A 17,383-nucleotide genomic window follows, 5' to 3' on the forward strand; every position below is an offset into this window, starting at 1 on the left:
GAACAAAATGTTTTGATGAAAAGCCTGGAGTAAAATTGTTATGCACACATCCAGCCTGTATAATACATTAAAGGTTAACATACAATATTAATCAATGACCTTTCCTTGCTGTGCATGTTGGGGTCTGTTGGTCATTAGGAAGAGCTTCACAGCTCTGATGCTGAGTACTGACAATGGGCAGGAATTGCCCAGTGTGCAAGTGGGGAGCGGAAAAGGGTGGCTCGCTTACTAACAGCAGTGCCTACGAAGACCTCGAGGTGTGAAAGGGCACGGCGTGGGTCCTGGACGGCATCTCTGAGAGGCGGCGGGGGGTGGGGGGGTGGGGGAAAACAACCTGTCAGAAATTCATGCACCCAGAACAACCAAACTGAGCACCCTTAACACAGCTTTTAAAAAGTAAAAGAGGTCTGTGTAAAGGGTGTAAGGACAAAGGCTGAAGCTGTGAATGTTGCGACAACAGCCCCTTGGCTCTGTTCTGACCCCCTGACCCCTCTGCAGAATACTCCCGTGGCTTAGGCATCCTTCCTCCATAGGAAAGCGGCTTGGGGAGGCTGCAATGTCAGTGGCCCTTCCTGAGTTGTCTTGTGCTCTTCTCCAGGTAGCTGGTGCCGAGGCATCAGGTGCATAAGCAGAGACTTTTCACTCTCCATCCCCACTGCCCCCCAAATCAGGTAGCAACATCCCAACTAGAAGCTGACTTCCCATTTATTTACTCCTGATGCCCACTGAGTGAAGTAGGAGCCGAGTATTCTTGGTTCTCCCATCTCCTTTATTTAGGGCAGATAAGGTTTAATAATGCGTAATTAAAACATCCTTCTGTTCAGGAATCACTAACTACTACACAGTCACGTCTGATTGGCTGTGTTCTAAACTGAAACATACATTTTATCCAAATGGAAACACATTCACTATATTTCTTTTCTTTTTTCAAGGCGAGATAATCATGGTAATATTTGAGGAAAAATCCCTCTAACACTGGTTGACACTTGCTTGCACCCCGGCACCCCTACGTTTTCCTACTGATCAAGGTGAAAAAAACACACACAGAGAGAACTTTAAGTCATCTCCCCTTCCGACATGTTTGGGGCCTAGAAGCGTGTTTTCTCAGCAGATTGTGTCCAGCGGATGCGATGGGAGATGAAGCTGGGAAGTTAAGGGGAGACTGGGAAGAGCCTCAGTGCTGAGGAGCTTGGCCTTTAGCTTGTTGTAGCCTCTGTCTTAGGCAGCCCTGATGGCTGTTTTAGAACTCAAATGTTATAATAAAATACAAAAATGAAACACTGGTTCCTGAGTGCAGTATGAAGTCAAAAAGCTGCTGCTCCTCACATTTTATATATAAGGAAACAGAGGCACAAATTGATGCAGAGATTTGCTGGGACACCCAGCTGCGCGGCACGCCTGCCTGGCTGTTTTCCTCCAGGGCCACTCTGACACCTGTGATTGGCAGGGAAGGTGGGAGGAGAGGAGCGGGGGCGGTGCAAGGAGCGGGGAGACAGGCATACCATCGGCCACCTACGTACTAACCCCCACAAAGTCCGGGAAGAGTCCTTGCAGTGGCAACTCTACAAAACAATTCTTTTTTTCCAGATTAAAAAATAGCAAACACCAGAGATAGAGATGGGAAACAAAACTATCAGTGTAGGTACGCAGTTTCTCACAGGAGTCGGCGAACACCGCTTCCCACTCTCACCAAGGGTCTATCTCACGGGCTATTTTTACCAAGAGAATGAAAGGAAGAGAGTGGCTCATACAACTCCCTACATTAGGTTTAAGGGAAAAGTAACGAGTGAGAAGAGACGCAGAAACAACTTCAGGGGCCGCATATAAGGTGCACTGGGGAGGCGGGTCAGGAGCACAGCGAGACGGACCCGACGAGCTCTGAGAACCCTTCACAGCAGGATGCCTGCCCCAGTGGCTGCTCAGGTGCCCCAAGGAATCTGTTCACCTGGAGTCTGCCAAGCGCCTCTGTGGTAGACAGAACAATGCCCCCCATTCCACAGATGTCACAACCCCGTCCTAATGCTTGGAATCTACTGTACGTGGCAAAGGGCACTTCGGTGGGATTAAGTGAAGGACTCTGTGAAGAGGAGACCATCCTGGACTCTCTGGGTGGCCCAATATAACCATCAGGGTCCTTAAAAGTGGGAGAGGGAGGCACAAGAGTTGGTCAGAGTGATGCAATGTGAGGAAGACCCCGGCAGGGGCTGCTGGTGTGAAGATGGGGGCCGGGGCCCGACCTGAGGAACCCTGGCGGCCTCGGGGAGCTGGGAAGGAGAGGAGACAGATTCTCCCCCGGGATCCCCCAGGAGGAATGCGGCTCTTCAGAGCTGTTCAGACTTGCATCCTTCACAACTGTAAGGCGGCAAGTTCGTGCTTGAGCCGCCTTGTTGCGGTGCTCTGTTGCGGCGGCTGGGGGACACCGAAGGGTCCTGTGCGCTCAGGGCTGTGCTGGGTGCTAAGGGGCAGCCATGGGATATTGAAAATAATGCAAACGGGCTGAGGGCTCTGCTTACATAGTCATAGAATCTGAGTGTTCCGGGCCCCAGATGTGTCTCTATCCTCCAGGACCTTATGACCCAGGTGGTGAGGGAGCTCATCAGTCATTCGCAGCCCACTCCGGCTCAAGCTCTTTTCCCTCATCCTTTTAATGCTGTTTTCTGCGGCTGCTTGTAGGAAATATTTCTCAGAATTACAAAGTCGGAAAATAGGGGAGGAGGAATAATTCAAGTATTTGTATGGTACTGTGTAGGAAAAATACCTGTCAATTTTAAAAAATTGGTTACTTATGAAACTCATAAATAAGACTGTTCATGCTTTCTTCGTCGCCTCACACAGTGTGGCTATTAGTGTACAGAGAAGCAGGCAGCGTGCTGGGCAGTTTGTCAAGGGCTGAAATGAAGTGAGTCATAACAGGGCCACTTTAAGTCCTTCGTAGGCTCCTCTACATATCGTATCGTCCAGTAAAATGTACTTATTTGAAATATAATTTGTAATAAAATATTTGAAAAGTTTTTATTTTTATTAAATATTTATTTTAAGTATCTTATGTATGATTGGTTATGATGATTCAGTGATGATTCAGCTTACTCAGGAATTTTAAAGCAGGGAGCAAATTAAACCTACAGGTTGTTTGAAAGTATACTGAAATGCTTTTGAATACTAAATGCAACAATTAATAAAGTTGGTATTATATCTCATTTTGTAGATACTCCTTAATTTCAATTTTGTAGTTCTCTTATTTCAGGATAAAAATTTTGTTGCGGTTTTTAAATACTTTCATAGGCCCACGGCATGGTGCTTGCAGCACTGATGGATAAAAGGGTCCTATTGTGCCTTGACACTACCATGCATACAACTACCAAGGCTCAACTATGTTTCTGTTATAATACACACGTACCAAGAGGGAAGAGTTAAGGTTACTACGGAAACCAAAATTCACATTCTCGCATTGAATTATCACTGATTCAGCCGGCTTGCTACTGCAACTTCCTTTCTGTGATACGATCCCTTTCATTAGCGGGAGGCAGCATGATGTGAGGATTGAGAGGTGGACTTAAAACCAGGTGGCGTCGGGCTCCAGGTCTGGTTCTACTGCTCACTTAAGCTGGGTGACTTTCACTGGGTCCCTTCAGCTCCCCATGCCTCAGATTCCTCATCCATGAAATGGAGGTCAAAGTAGTAGTTACCTCAGAGGATTATGACGAATAAGTGTGTTAATATTTACAAAGTACTTGCAACAGAAACTGGTACATAATAAGTTTACACATGTGTTTCCTGAATTTAAATATAAGTATTTACAGAACTGAGTTCAACTACATGAAGACTAAAACACAATCCCTATCCTAAAGGCACTGAAATTCTAGTGGGAAGCATGTGCTAGAACAGAGATATAAACAAAGTAATATGAAAATTTATATAAATGTTGTAATTTTAATAGTGAAAACTGATTTCTGACATTATAGTTGAAATTATAATAGCCATAGTATCTCCAAATATTGAAAATAAAACTAATCAAAACATTTATTAAGTCCCTATTTTGTTTGCCATCCTGAGTATTTAATTATGATTGCTTTGTATAGAGGCACATAGAGATCCTGCTCTGTGCCAGGGGCTTTTAAGATTTTATTTAACTCTCTGAATCTTGCAATAGACTTTGAGATATGTATAATCACTCTCATTACAAAAGAGGTCACTGAATCTCAAATATGTTAAGGTAGAGAAGAACTTGAATGTAGATAAAACACTTAAGTTCAAAGCCAATTTTACTGTTGCTGAACCAGTGGTTTTGAAAGTTTCTGAGTAGAAACCTAGCTTTAAAAAAGCATACATAATGTTAAGTGCATTATTTTATTAGTATAAATATGTTATATTTATAACTTTTGTATAGTTATAACAATAAACATCTATTTGTCATAAAGTCCAGCAATGAAAGTAATGTGGCTATAGTGATGAACATAAAATCTAAAATCAGAACTTATGGACAATAGTTACAATCATACTGGTCCCAGAGCCTGATTTATTTCTCTTTTACTTTTTGTTGTATAGTATTTAGAAAATCCTGAATCACATGGTAATTATAACATACTTTTAACAGGTCATCTTGTAAGCCAGGCTATTCTTCAACTAAGGTTATATAGAAGGTTGAATGACAGGAGGAGGAATTAAATTGTACTAAATTCTATTTTATTACAACAATTATTTATCAAGCCCCTTTTATATGTTAGGAATGGTGCCAGATGCCTTAAAGGATGACAGACATGTTCTCGGCCTCAAGATATGTTTTGAAAGAAAAGTACCAGGTCAAGAACATTTACTGGAGAGGCACATTTACACTGATGGATTTTCCCCCATAGACATAAATGCATAGGGCCTAATTAGCCTCCATGGAGAGATTTTTCCCAGTAGAATTTCTACTCACAGGTCATAGGTTCTGGGCATCAGGCATAGACTGACTGGCATCCTTGGAAAACTATAACCAAGATTTTCTTCATCTATCCTCCCCCACTCATTGCCCACTGAACCTCTGCTATGGTTTAGGTGACCCTGGACACTGGGATAATCACTTCAAGGGCTGGGGACCAGGTCTCTTTCTAGGTTGGGTAATGTCAGATTAGGGTTGTAAATAAACATGAGGTTCCTATGAACTTCCTGCACCCTCCAAAAATTAGGCTGTGTTTATGAAGCACTGAGGGAACTGTATCTATCCCAGTGATGGACATCGAGAAGGAAGCTGCTAAAGAAACCCTAACTCCCCTTGGTAAAAAGAACCCCACCAGCTGGCACTAAGCAATGCAAGGAATTTAAGAGAATGAATTTTGGATTTTTTTAAAAAAATTATTCATTAGGGCAAAGAACCTGACTGCAGACTCTACTTGGACTTTGAAATTTGAAAATCACGGTGGGTTTATATTCAAACTTGGGGATCTTATGTTGGCAATCTGTCACCAGAGTATCTTAGTGGTGCTTGATTTCTACAACCTGTTAGGTGCTCTGTTGGAAACATGGCTTTACATAATTTGGAGTGGAAAAGAGGAAATGCATTTTCAGCCTTGGCTTTAGCATAGCCTTGTTACTAGTTTAGTTGATGCATGGTTCTCGTCAATTTCTGAGCTTTGGGGGAGAGGGAGGAACCACACTGCCCATCAGTGAGTCCGCGGTTCCCAGAGGGGCAGAAGGTAGCCCCAGGACAGCCAGGGCGAGCACACTGCCCTGAGAGTTTGCTGAGATCTTCTCCTGAGGGCAACAGCCTCTGAGCAAGTGGGAAAACAAAAAGCTGGGTGCAGTGGCTTAAAAAGGTGGCCAGTCAGATCTCCTGCACAGTGACCTGATGGCCCAACGGCCACCCCTCTGGGTCCGGCACCATGTTCATTGGTGCCAGGCTTCTCTGGGTGATGCCCAGCCATGGAGGGGCATGGTGAGAGTATTGTGCAGCCCCGTTCCTGCCTGATGTGGCACTTCCCTAGCAGGGGACTGTCCTCAGGACTTTCCTATTGGCCTGTCTAAAAGTTTCTTAGAGCTGCACCATGCCTACCCAGTCATCCCTCCTCCCTGCCCTCCTTCCGCAGGTATCAGACCTCCACCCCAGTCAGAGGCTCATGCTTCTTCCCTGAGCCCTTCCAGGCATTTCCCCCAATAAAGCACATGTAATCTCATCTTGGTGTCAGCTTCTCAGATGACCTCAACAAGCACTGAGGTGTGTAGGGGGCATGAAATCATTTTTTAAAAATGAAATGCCCATGGGACCTCCCTCTTGTAGTCTCCACCTCCCCTCACCCCTGGTTCCATTGATACCTCACACAAACCACTTCATAATGCCAAGTAAAGAGGACTGGGATACAGTCACATTTTAAGCTAAAAAACATTGGAACTGGCTGAAGAGTTGGATCTCCATGGCTCCAAAGAAAGATGTAGGTAATATTGTGAAGCAGGGAATTTGTCAATAGTTCAGAAAGGAAGCAATTAAAGTAGGAAACATCTCAGAAGCATTTTCCAGGTCAGTATGAATAGTAAGAACATTCTAGGGGTAGTGCTAAGCAGTCAGGGGAAGGCAGAGATTGGAGGCAGAAAATGATACCACTGAGCCTGATTTTTGTAGCAAGTGAAAGTCCAGGCCACAGAAATGGAGGACAGACAGAAAGATGCCAACGAGAAGACTGTTGTGCAGAAGACTGCTTGTAACTTTGAAGCACATTTTCAAAGGTTAAAATCTAATTTGCACTCAACATTCACCAGATGCAAAATGAATGTGTCAGCATTTTTTAAGAAAAGATGATAGCATGGGAGCTAGTCACACTTTAAATACCCCTGAAGCAATTAAACAACAAAAAAAAATGGAATGATAAAAGAAAAACTTCCTCAATTCGTGTCAGATGATGTCATTTTAAAATTTAAGACGTTCATAAAATACACAAGAGCACCAAAAGGATCACAGATTCAGAGGCTACAGTGAAAAGTCAGAAGCAGTTTCCAGATTCTGATAGATTTCAGGCAAGATGTGTCAAAGGATAAGCTTGACATGAACAGCCTGTCACCCTTGAAAATCCAGCTTCCGTGTACAGAGTTCTTCAGGTAACCAATTTCTATTTTCACCTCCGCCTCCGAAAGCAGGTCTCCCAGGACTCTGCTGCAGCAGAAACCTGTCAGATCCCTGACTGCTTTGCATTACTGAATTCTTTCTGCAAGTTGTATCATTTGTGTTAAAATAACAAATTCACATTCGACTAATTTGGGAAGGAAGAAACTGCCTCAAAATTATTCACTGATTTTCTTTAATACACAAACAAGCAGAGAGTGTAGGGGGGGGGGGACACATTTGTGAATTGAATGGTTGGAGACATGAAAAAAGTGGAGACATCCATTCTAGATTCTGTTTTTTTTCACTTTCTAATATGATTGCTCCTCTCATCTTCATGCAAGTGTTTCCCTTCCATTAATGTTAATGGAAGTTGCTCTTGTGGATCAAGGGGAGACTAGACCCCTTTGTCTTTTTAATTGGTCCTATAAAACAATAAATGAATGCACTATGTGAGTTCCATCTAGAAATAAATTCTGGCCATATTATGCTGCTTTAAAAAAAAACAACACTTTCTTTTAAAAGAAGATAATATGTAGCTTCTTGGTTGGACACTAGCTAGGAACCAAATACATAAAAAAGTACATCAAGATTAAAGGGATAATATGTAATTTTGTTCTTTAGGAAGATGATGTTACTAAGTGTGTCTGCAGAGCATGGGGCAGAATACAAAGCACAAAGCGCCTGTTAAGAAGAAGCAATTGCAACCGCAATTTAATGGAGGACAAGAAAGCAATTAACAGTATAAAGTCATTGATGAGAAGGATAGACTTTGAGATTAGAATCTTATTAAAACGAAGGCTGGTACAACTTGATTTTAATGAGTTAAGTTGAAAGATCTCCAAAACAATCTCAGCATGCAGATGTGGAAAAGAAAACATTATTTACCTTATTATTATACTGTGGGCCCCATAGGCTGCTGGCACTGGGATCTCTCACAGATCAGTACCTCAAGCGCACTGGACAGGAGCTGCCTCCAGGACTTAATTCTGCAGGACTGGATGGAGGGATTGAGGGCTGTTCTTCCTATAACTCCCGCCTAGTCAAAAATGATTGTTCAAAGAACTGATGTCAGGAAGCCTTCTAGAACGGCATGGTTGTTTCTTTTTTTTCCTCCCAATTCTTCTCTCTGGCCTTTTTATAATAACATCACTAAGACTGTTTTGCAGGTCAGTGTAAAAATATGCACAGGTTTGAGATGAACTGAGCTGTAATCTTCTGACACTTCCCTTGCTGATTCAATATTTTAAGATAAATATCATACAAGGAACAGTGAGAAATGAGGCAAAGGGCACCAGATTAAATGATGAAAACTCTGTGATGGCATTCAGGGCAGGCCTCCCCAAAATATGCCACTTTAGCATATTGATTATTTTGAATTAAAGTTACTTACACAGCCAGTGCAAAAAGGACTCTCTGGCCCTCTTCTGGCCCCCTGAAGGCGGGAAATAAATTCCCCACGGGAAGGGTCCCTCCCTGCGCCTGGAGGGTAGAGGGTCTCATTCAGGGCTGAGAAAGCTGTATAAACAAGCCTTGTCGCTTCATTAATTCGCTTCTCCAAGCCCTGACTTCTTTATCTTGTCAACTCTTCACACACTTACTGTTTTTTTTGTCTGAAAGATATAAAAACCACCTGCTTTGATCACCTCTTTGAGTCTCCTTTTTTTATGAGCTCTAATACATACAAAACTAAGTTTGCTTTTCTTAATCGGTATTATGTCAATTTTTAGATCAGTCAAAAAAACCTAGAATGGAAGAAAGGAAAAGTTTTCCTCCCCTACACCTGCAATCAGTGAATAGTTATCATTTTAGTTTGTCAACCACTCCAAGTTGGTATGAAAATCCTCCTTAAATAGGCTCTGAAGAACAAGTCAAAATCATTTTTTTTCACTCAAATATGTATCATCTTAATAGAGACTTGAGTCTCAATTTTCCAGCAATATTTAAAGACTAATTTTATATTTTATAAGCCACTTAATAAACTCCATGTACATATTTTATAAATTGAAACATATTTGCTTCTATTTTTAATGGAACTATTTTATGTGTCCATGTTAAAATATTATGCTAAAGAAAAATATGGCCTAAAAATTGGATTTTTTTTCATAAAAACTTTAGATATTAGGACCAAAATACCAATTAACTAACTTATGAGGATGACTTTAATACATCTATCAATTTACAATCCCTCCAGTAGTGCAGAATCCATATCCTTGCCATTATTTTATACTGGCAAACTTCCCATCCTTGCCAATCAGGTGGACGTGCAATTATAACTCTTTGTAGTTCTAATCTGCATTTCACTGATTACTAGTGAAATTGAGCACTTATCATATGTTTACTGACCACTCATACTTCCTATTCTGTTAAATCTTTTGCCCTTTTTTATTGCATTGTTAGTCTTTTTGTTATTGATTTGTAGGTGTTCTTTATATATTTTGGGTTACCAACCTTTATTTAATGTAGCTGAGGCAATATAATGCAGTGCTGAAGTGGTTAAAAGGACAGACATTGAAGCCACTCTGTCTGCTGGGTTCAAAGCCCAGTTCTATCACTTAATCTGTGGACTTAAGCAAGTTTCCTAACTTCTCTGTGCCTCCTCACTATCTATAAAGTGGGGATGACAATACTACTTATTTCACAAGGTAGCTGTAAAAATGAAATTATATATATTAATATATGTAAAGTACTGAGCATACTGTCTAGCACATAATAAGCGCTGAAAAATTACTAAATATTACAGTGCCAGTTACAGGTATTTTGAATATCTTCTGCTTTGTAGTTTATGCTTTCAGTTTTCAATGAAGTCTTTTGAGGATCAGAAGTTCTCTGACATAGTTGAATTAATCATTTTTTTCTTGATTTGAGCTTTTTATATTAAGGAAATCCTTCCCTTCTTCTAAAGTCATTAAAAACTTTTGCAGACTTGTCTGCTACATGTTTTATATTACTTTTCATATAAAAATGTGGAAGCCATGTGGCCTTAATTTTGAGTTACGATGTGAGGTAGGGGCCCAATTTTATTTTTTTAAATATGGACAATCGACTTTCCAACACAAAGGAATTTCCAGTTCCTTTCCCACTGGTCTACAGTGCCGACATTGTCATGAACCAAGTTTCTGTGTAGACCCTCCACTTTTTTTGAATGGTTCATATATCTGTATGATGCTAAAACCACATGCCTTAATTACTGTAGCTTTATAATAATTCTTGAAATCCTGATAAGGAAATCTTTGTACTCCGGTTTTGTTTGGGAGTGCCTTGGCCCATTTGGGCTCTACAATCAAGTTTTCATGAGAAGACAGATCCTTACTTTTTTGAGGGGGAAAATTCTCCTAACAGGATTATCTTGTAATGCTTGCTCTATGTGCCTCTGGAGCTTCTTTCAACTATCAAGCATGTTAAAATAGTAATTATTTTCTTTTGACAAAGATGATTTGTTAGAGAAGATAAAAAATACAGGAAAATACAAAAACAAAAAATAAAAACTGTCCAAAGTTCCAAATCTCAAGATAATCACCATCAACAATTTTTGCATAACTTCCAGACTTTTCCTTAATACATTTATTTACATGGAGGTATATTAGTAAGCACATTTTTACATACAGAGTTTCATATTCTGCATTCTGCTCTGCTGTTTTGTGTTTTTTTTCACTGAATAACACATTGTAGAGCTCTTTCCATGTCAATGAAAACTGTCAGAGTTCTTCATAGTTTAATTCAGTTTTGCTGCCATAACAACCCCAATAGTTTGATGGCTTGTAACTACAGATATTTAGTTCTTATATGTACATGGCATGTCTGGGGTTGGGAATTACCTGCTGTCTCTGCTTTACACGTCATCTCATGTCAGGATTACGTAGCCCTGTATAGGGCAGAAGCAGAAGGAAGGTGGGTGGAGACATAACAGCTCTTCAGGTTTCTTGCCCGTGGTGTATGTCATCTCCACGCATATTTGTTTGGTCAAAGTGAGACAGGGCTGAGCCTGACATTAATAGGGGAGGGAAGAAAGTATGCTACCCCCATGGGAGGCACTTCCACGTACACAGCAGAGGATGAGATATATAAAATCTCAGGGAAGGGAAAGCAAATATGGGGGCAACGGAACAATTTACCACAATGATGGTTGTATAGTATTTCACTGTATAAATCAGGTGGTACAAACTGGCATTTTAGAATTCAAATTTGGCATGTTTATACATGATGCACATGGTATTTCCTTCTATAATCTGACTTCAAATGCAATTTCCAGCTTCTCTTTCAGAAATACTGGAAAACCTGGCAGCCTGAATCAGCATTTTCTCATGGCAGCAATTAGTTAAAGCTGAGAGTGACTGTCCCCTTGAAAATGTCAATGCTGTCTGGTTCTCTATAGTTTCCATCATTCCCTATCGTCTCACACCTGATCCACTTTCCTCCTTTACTGTTGCCATGATCCATCAAGACATTTAAGCTTTTTATGCCTGCCTAGATAAACTGTATCTACTGCTGAATGATATTAAGGATATTTCTAACATGACTACTATATAAAATTATAAATAAACAGCCCCAAATATGCTTTTAAATACTTGTTCAAGTATCTTTAATTCCTAAGAGAGATTGATAAAATACATTCCACTTTTGATAAATATTGTCAAATTATTCCCCACCAGTGAGCATGCCTTTTTCTTTAGATGGAATATTATGAAGTTGTTTTTTCTTTGCCCATCTAATAGGTCACAAATGATCATTTATTATAGTTACAACTTACATTTTAAAATTATTAGCAACGTTTTCACATTTTTATGGACCATACCTATTTCCTTTTTTGGTTTATGTGTCAATTGCCTCTTCACTTCCTTGGCCTAGTTACCTACTGGCACATTTGTTTCTAGATTAATTAATCAGGGCTCCTTATGTTAGGAATATTAACCCTTATAAGTGTCCTGAAGTTTGCCATTTGGATTTTAGTCTTTCCCTGTGGCTTTGATTATAGAATTTATGTGTCTGTATCGTACTCACAGTCAGTCTTTTGCTTTAAGGGTCCTCCTAGTTAAAAGTTGTTAAAAACGTTACTTATAGTTTTATTTGATATATTTGCATGTGTCTTTTTGTAGTACATTATTGTATCCTTCTGGAGCTTATTTTAATGTAAGGAGTAATGTTTGAATTCACATTTTTTGGGAGAGTATCTACCAACTGTCTCAATACTGTTATTGAAAAATCATCCTTTGTCCACTTAATATTTTTTATTATGACATCAAATTACCATATATATTGTGTATATTTATTTATCTTTTATTTTACTTACATGTACATTTAGTCTAAGCCACACATTATTTCAATTCCTATAACTTTCAATATCTATAATAATTATTCTTTTTCCATTATTCTTTTCATTGTTATCTTTTCAGGCTTTTACTAGATTTTCTATACCCTTATTGTTTTAAATAAACGGTATAACCCTTTCATCAAGGTATTCTTTAACTGTGCATTCTTTGTTAAGTTTTGCATTATTATCATACTTGCTTCAGAAAAGCATTTACTTCTCTATGCTCTGAAAGTTTAATTAGCATTAGAAGTACTTATTTCTTGAAGGTTTAAAGCAATTTGCCTACCAAACCATGTGGATGTAGCACTTTTTATGGGGTATCCTTAAAACAGTTTAGGTAAAGTTATTTTGTGATAATTCATTAACTTAAACTTTCCAACTTGTGGGTCATGAGTTACTTTATAATTTAAATGTACAATATGGGCAGAATAATAGTCAAGAGTAGACATTACCCATTGAGAAGACAACATACCATGGGATCCATTTAGAATGGCCACCATGGCTTTATCAGTCTGCTGAATGAATTAAAAGGCAGTGGATTAGGGAGACATGGTTTGATGATGGTAATGATGACAGTGATAGTGGCAATAATACAGAGAAAGCTAACTGAGCTCCTTACATAGATGCCAGTTTCCCCTCTTATATTCCTTTTGTTGGCTTATGGCTTCCTCAGCCACTTGGTTGATCAAATCAGCAAACATACGGCCATCCTTTCTGCCTTTACTCATGCTCTTTCCTCTTTCTGGTGACATCCATGCTCCCTGTTTGATCTAACTGACAAATTTCTCACATCTCTCTGGACAGAGTTCAAGCACCAGCATTTCTGTGAAGGCCTCTGTGATTCCTCTTTCGCACATCACCTTTTATACAATTGGGTGTTTCCTCTACTTTTTGTCCATGCACCTTGTGGGCATCTCATTTAAGTGTTCTCATCAAACTATACTGTAAATTACTTGTCTAAATGTCTGTCTCCTTCATAGGACATTAAAGTTTTTGAGCACAAGATTTGAGTCTTATTCACCTTCTATTTGTTTGGTAAAAAGCAGTATCTAGTATACAGTAGACACTCACTAAGTGTTTGCTGGATGTACAAAGCAGGCATAGTGGCTTTCCTGGGGTGGGAGTGGGGTGGTGGCGACAGGCAGATCTTTCACTGGGCATTTCTCAGATGGAGGAGTCCATAGGCAAGAGCGGAGAGGAAGTGATCATAAGGTCTTGTTGGGAGATCGCACAGCTGGAAATAATTCATTCACATCACAACAGCAGGATGAGCACAGACCACTGCTGCTAGGAAAGTGAGCTTTTGGCAGATGGGAATGCACTGCGTTAGAGAATACTGAATTACAGCGAATGCCTGCAGGTAATCTGGCTGTATCCCCGTGGACTGGTGTGGAGTTGTTCCTTCAATACACACAACCACCTTGGACTTCGCACCTCCTGTGTAATTTCAGATCACGCAAATCTCTGTGCTAAAGTTATAAAGATAAAAATGCTCCGTTTATTTTATTTTTTAGAAAAGATCTTTGGAGGAACTGAGAGCACGTTAACAGTATAACAACAATTTAAAATAAGAAGCTTTTGATGAAACTGTTTTAATTGCATAGCCCACTTTGGCATACTTCAGTTTTGATCATTATCTGGATCTCATGCACACGGCAATTTGAGTTTTACTTAAGAAAACAAGTAAACTAGAATTACCATACACAGCTTGTGAGTGAAACCACAGTTACAACTGAGTGATTAGGAGTCATTTAATTGACCTAGAGGTATAGTAATTAACTACCAGGGGATAAACTAAAAGCTTATTTTGTAGACTCCAAGTGTTTCTACACAGGCCCACATGTTATTTCAGTCTGCCAGAAGCAAAAGTCATTACAGTTGCTTTTGTATAAACAGAAGGAGTTAGATATTTGTGGTGGATTCAAAAAGAAATGATATTTCCACTCTCACTGTCCAGGAATGTTATGTGGTACCATCTCAGATACCACATGGTTTTCTATTAACTTAAACAAACAGGATAAAGATTTCTCTTCTAAGAACACAGTCTTGACCATTATAACAATGCAACAATGGTCAATATCTTGGTAGAAGTTTCAAAAACTAGTTTTCCTTGGGATTTTTTTTTCTGGGTTGCCAGGACATTTATATTACAACTCCAGCATTTTGCAGAGGCCTGGTAAATGTCTTTGTACTTTTAGAGAAGGAATAAAAATTCCCTTAGGTGCTACTGCCTTATATCCATTGCACCTGTCTATAGCCAATTTCAAAGCTCTTAGATTTTGTGGAGGTGAAGCTAAAATATTGCTTACTGTATAAACAGTGACAAGGGCAGCGAGGTCCTGAACAGAGCTCAATGTGACTTCCCAAAGAACAGCAAAATTAAGGAAAAGCAACATGATGCCAAAGTTCTGTTCCAGTCGTTAATTTCATGGCCTATAAAGCAGAGAAATCTAACCATCATCTCAGTCCCATTCCTCCAACCACTTAGTGGACAGTGGACCATCTCCAATCCCCTCCTGTGCATTAAAGGTCATGCTAATTAGCATCACTGATTCCATATCGATTATGTACAAGGCACTAGGCTTTATCTGTAGCACATGAGTCCGCTCAGGGCTTCCTTGCACCCTAAAGTCTTGGTGAAATTTCCCTGTATTCTTCTTGTCTCTTCGGTCATCCTGTGGAATTAATGTCTTTCCAAAGGTTTTTGTTCATTCTTGAACATGGGTTTATAGTGGTGTTTTGAACGTCCTTGAATTCTGGCTTTCTTGAGAAACTATGCTTTGTCATGTTGACCATGAAACAAAGATCCTTACTTGGTTAACACCATAAAATGATCCACACCAAGCATCTGTGAGTTCTAAAATTTCAGTTAGAAAAATTTCTTTTGGAAGGGGTTTCTAGCGAAAGAGCCGCATGTCATACCATGCCATTGGTCTATCCCATTCGCTGGCCTTCCACTCCCCATGCCATCCCTGCTGCTCAGCTCCTGCCTCCTGAATCTCCCTTGGGAGCAGCCAGATCTCTAGGCTCTAGAAGTGGGGTGACCCACTGCTCCCCAGGCCTGCTTCAAAAGTGCTTATGCTAATCCATCAGCATGCCTCGCAGAACACAAAATCTTCTAATTAGACAGGACTCACCCTTCCTGGAAGAAAGGGGATATAAGAAGAAAAAAATTTCTGCTGCACAATCTATATTTACTTTTATCCACCCATGAATCTTTTGAATTAGGTATCATTTAAATTGTATGGAAGCAGTAGATAGATGCTCCAGGAGTTAAATATATTGCTGAAAGTCACAAAGTTTGTAGATTCAAAGATCTGCACCAATCTATGGTTTTTTCATGTTCTTTATTCTCTTCTCTTCTCGAGGACTTCGACACAGTCGAGCATGCTCTGCTTCCTGAAATATTTTCTTCCCTAGGTTTTTATAACACACATGTCCACATAGAATTCAACAGCAATTTTTTCAAGCAACTTGTCTTGACTAAATGTTTCTAAAGTGTTCAATAGAAACCATTTTTTTGAACTAACATTTATCGCTTACAGAATATTTAATTAGATCATGTAATTATAATGACATATATAATTGGAATTATAACTCCAAACACAGGGGCATAAACAGGCTTGTGGAACAACTCCATCTCTCTTCTTTTCCCAGTTGTCTGGATTTCCTCTACCGAAGTATTCCCTGATCATGAATGATTTCTATCAAAATTTCAACCCATTGTATAATCTGCAGTGCAGTGGTTTATTAATATGGGTGGCTTGAGAGGGATTTGAGTCCTCTGTAATCACCATCTACTTCCTTCCCAAATAAACACACAGTACAGTTTAAATGATACACTTGCTATGTCTGCTTTCAGTGAGCTCATAGTCTGACAAGATATGTGTTCCCAGCATGAAACATTGCTAGCTTAGAATCCACTATTCTTACTACAAGCCAACAGAAAGAGTGGTATTACTTTGATGATGCTGGGTCACATCAAAGTAACTCTTAAGAGTTACTGTACATATTGGAATTACTGGTAGCTAAACAGCACAGAAAATGTATTACGAGATGTCTAAATTACAAGGAGAAATTAAAGAATCTTTACATTACACTTATGGAAACTGGAAATTCCCCCTTATTGGGTAAATGCCACCTTATACAAAACTTTACCATATTCCCTCAACAGAGAATGGTAACAGGCTATGTTTGCACTGTCTAGCAGATTTCTTAAAGAAAAACCGCAAAATTTTGCCTTAATGGAAACCACCATTGTAATGTCTTGAAATTTAAGAAATATCCTGAGGAAAAAAGAAGTGTCATGTGCCCTGATTCTAGAACCAACTGGATAAATATATAGTAGAAAAAACAAATAAAACCTATGATAGGGTTTCAGCAGCCTTAAGTACACTCTTATCCTTATTCATATTAATGAGTCTTGGTTCACAAGATTTTACTCTCATCCTAAGAATGGAGTTGCTTTGTGTTTTCTTACCCTGCATCTATCATTCAGTGAGTAAATGTGTGAGCATCTGTACCACCTATTTGTAATGAACTGAGTTGAACAAATAACGTCCTATTTAAACTGTAGAATACTCAGGATATGTAAACTATCTGATCAATGCAGCAAAACAGTATGTTTGATTAAAGAAAAACAAACATTTACCAACCTACCTGATCAGGCTAAATGAATTGCAGCCAGATAATCTAATTGCCAAAACTAAAGGAAAGAGACCCTGTCATTCCTTATGATATTTGAAAGCTCCCATTCATTTTGAGGACACAAATTCTCTACAACAAGGAACTAAGTGATCTTATAGTATTTGGAGAATGCTTTTGAAATAGAAGAAAGTGAGGAATAACGATCTAATGAATGGATCCAAGGAGAGAAGAGTAACTGACAGGAGATCTGTGATTATTCACCTGGAAACTCTGTCCTTTGCTCCAAATATGGCATTATTTATGTACAGTTTAACTTGCTACATTGTTCACATGTTTTTTCATGAAAATAATTA

The 17,383-nt window shown here is 39.5% G+C and overlaps 1 protein-coding gene across 4 annotated transcripts in view; it reads right to left on the reverse strand.

The window, feature by feature from the left end:
• The window catches only part of ATRNL1 (attractin like 1), a 718,480-nt gene that overhangs the window by 32,518 nt on the left and 668,579 nt on the right, over positions 1 to 17,383 (reverse strand). Inside the window, exon 29 of one of the 4 annotated variants that reach the window (XM_073240352.1) lies at positions 7,982 to 8,111. The exons of the other annotated variants lie outside the window; for them this stretch is intronic. Coding sequence (XP_073096453.1) covers positions 8,056 to 8,111 — 56 coding nt within the window. The 3' untranslated portion in view covers positions 7,982 to 8,055. Of the gene's footprint in view, positions 1 to 7,981; positions 8,112 to 17,383 lie in introns of those variants that run through there. 4 annotated transcript variants of the gene reach the window in all.

The sequence above is a fragment of the Manis javanica genome, chromosome 7 (assembly GCF_040802235.1).
Source record: "Manis javanica isolate MJ-LG chromosome 7, MJ_LKY, whole genome shotgun sequence".
NCBI classification, from domain to species: Eukaryota; Metazoa; Chordata; class Mammalia; order Pholidota; family Manidae; genus Manis; species Manis javanica.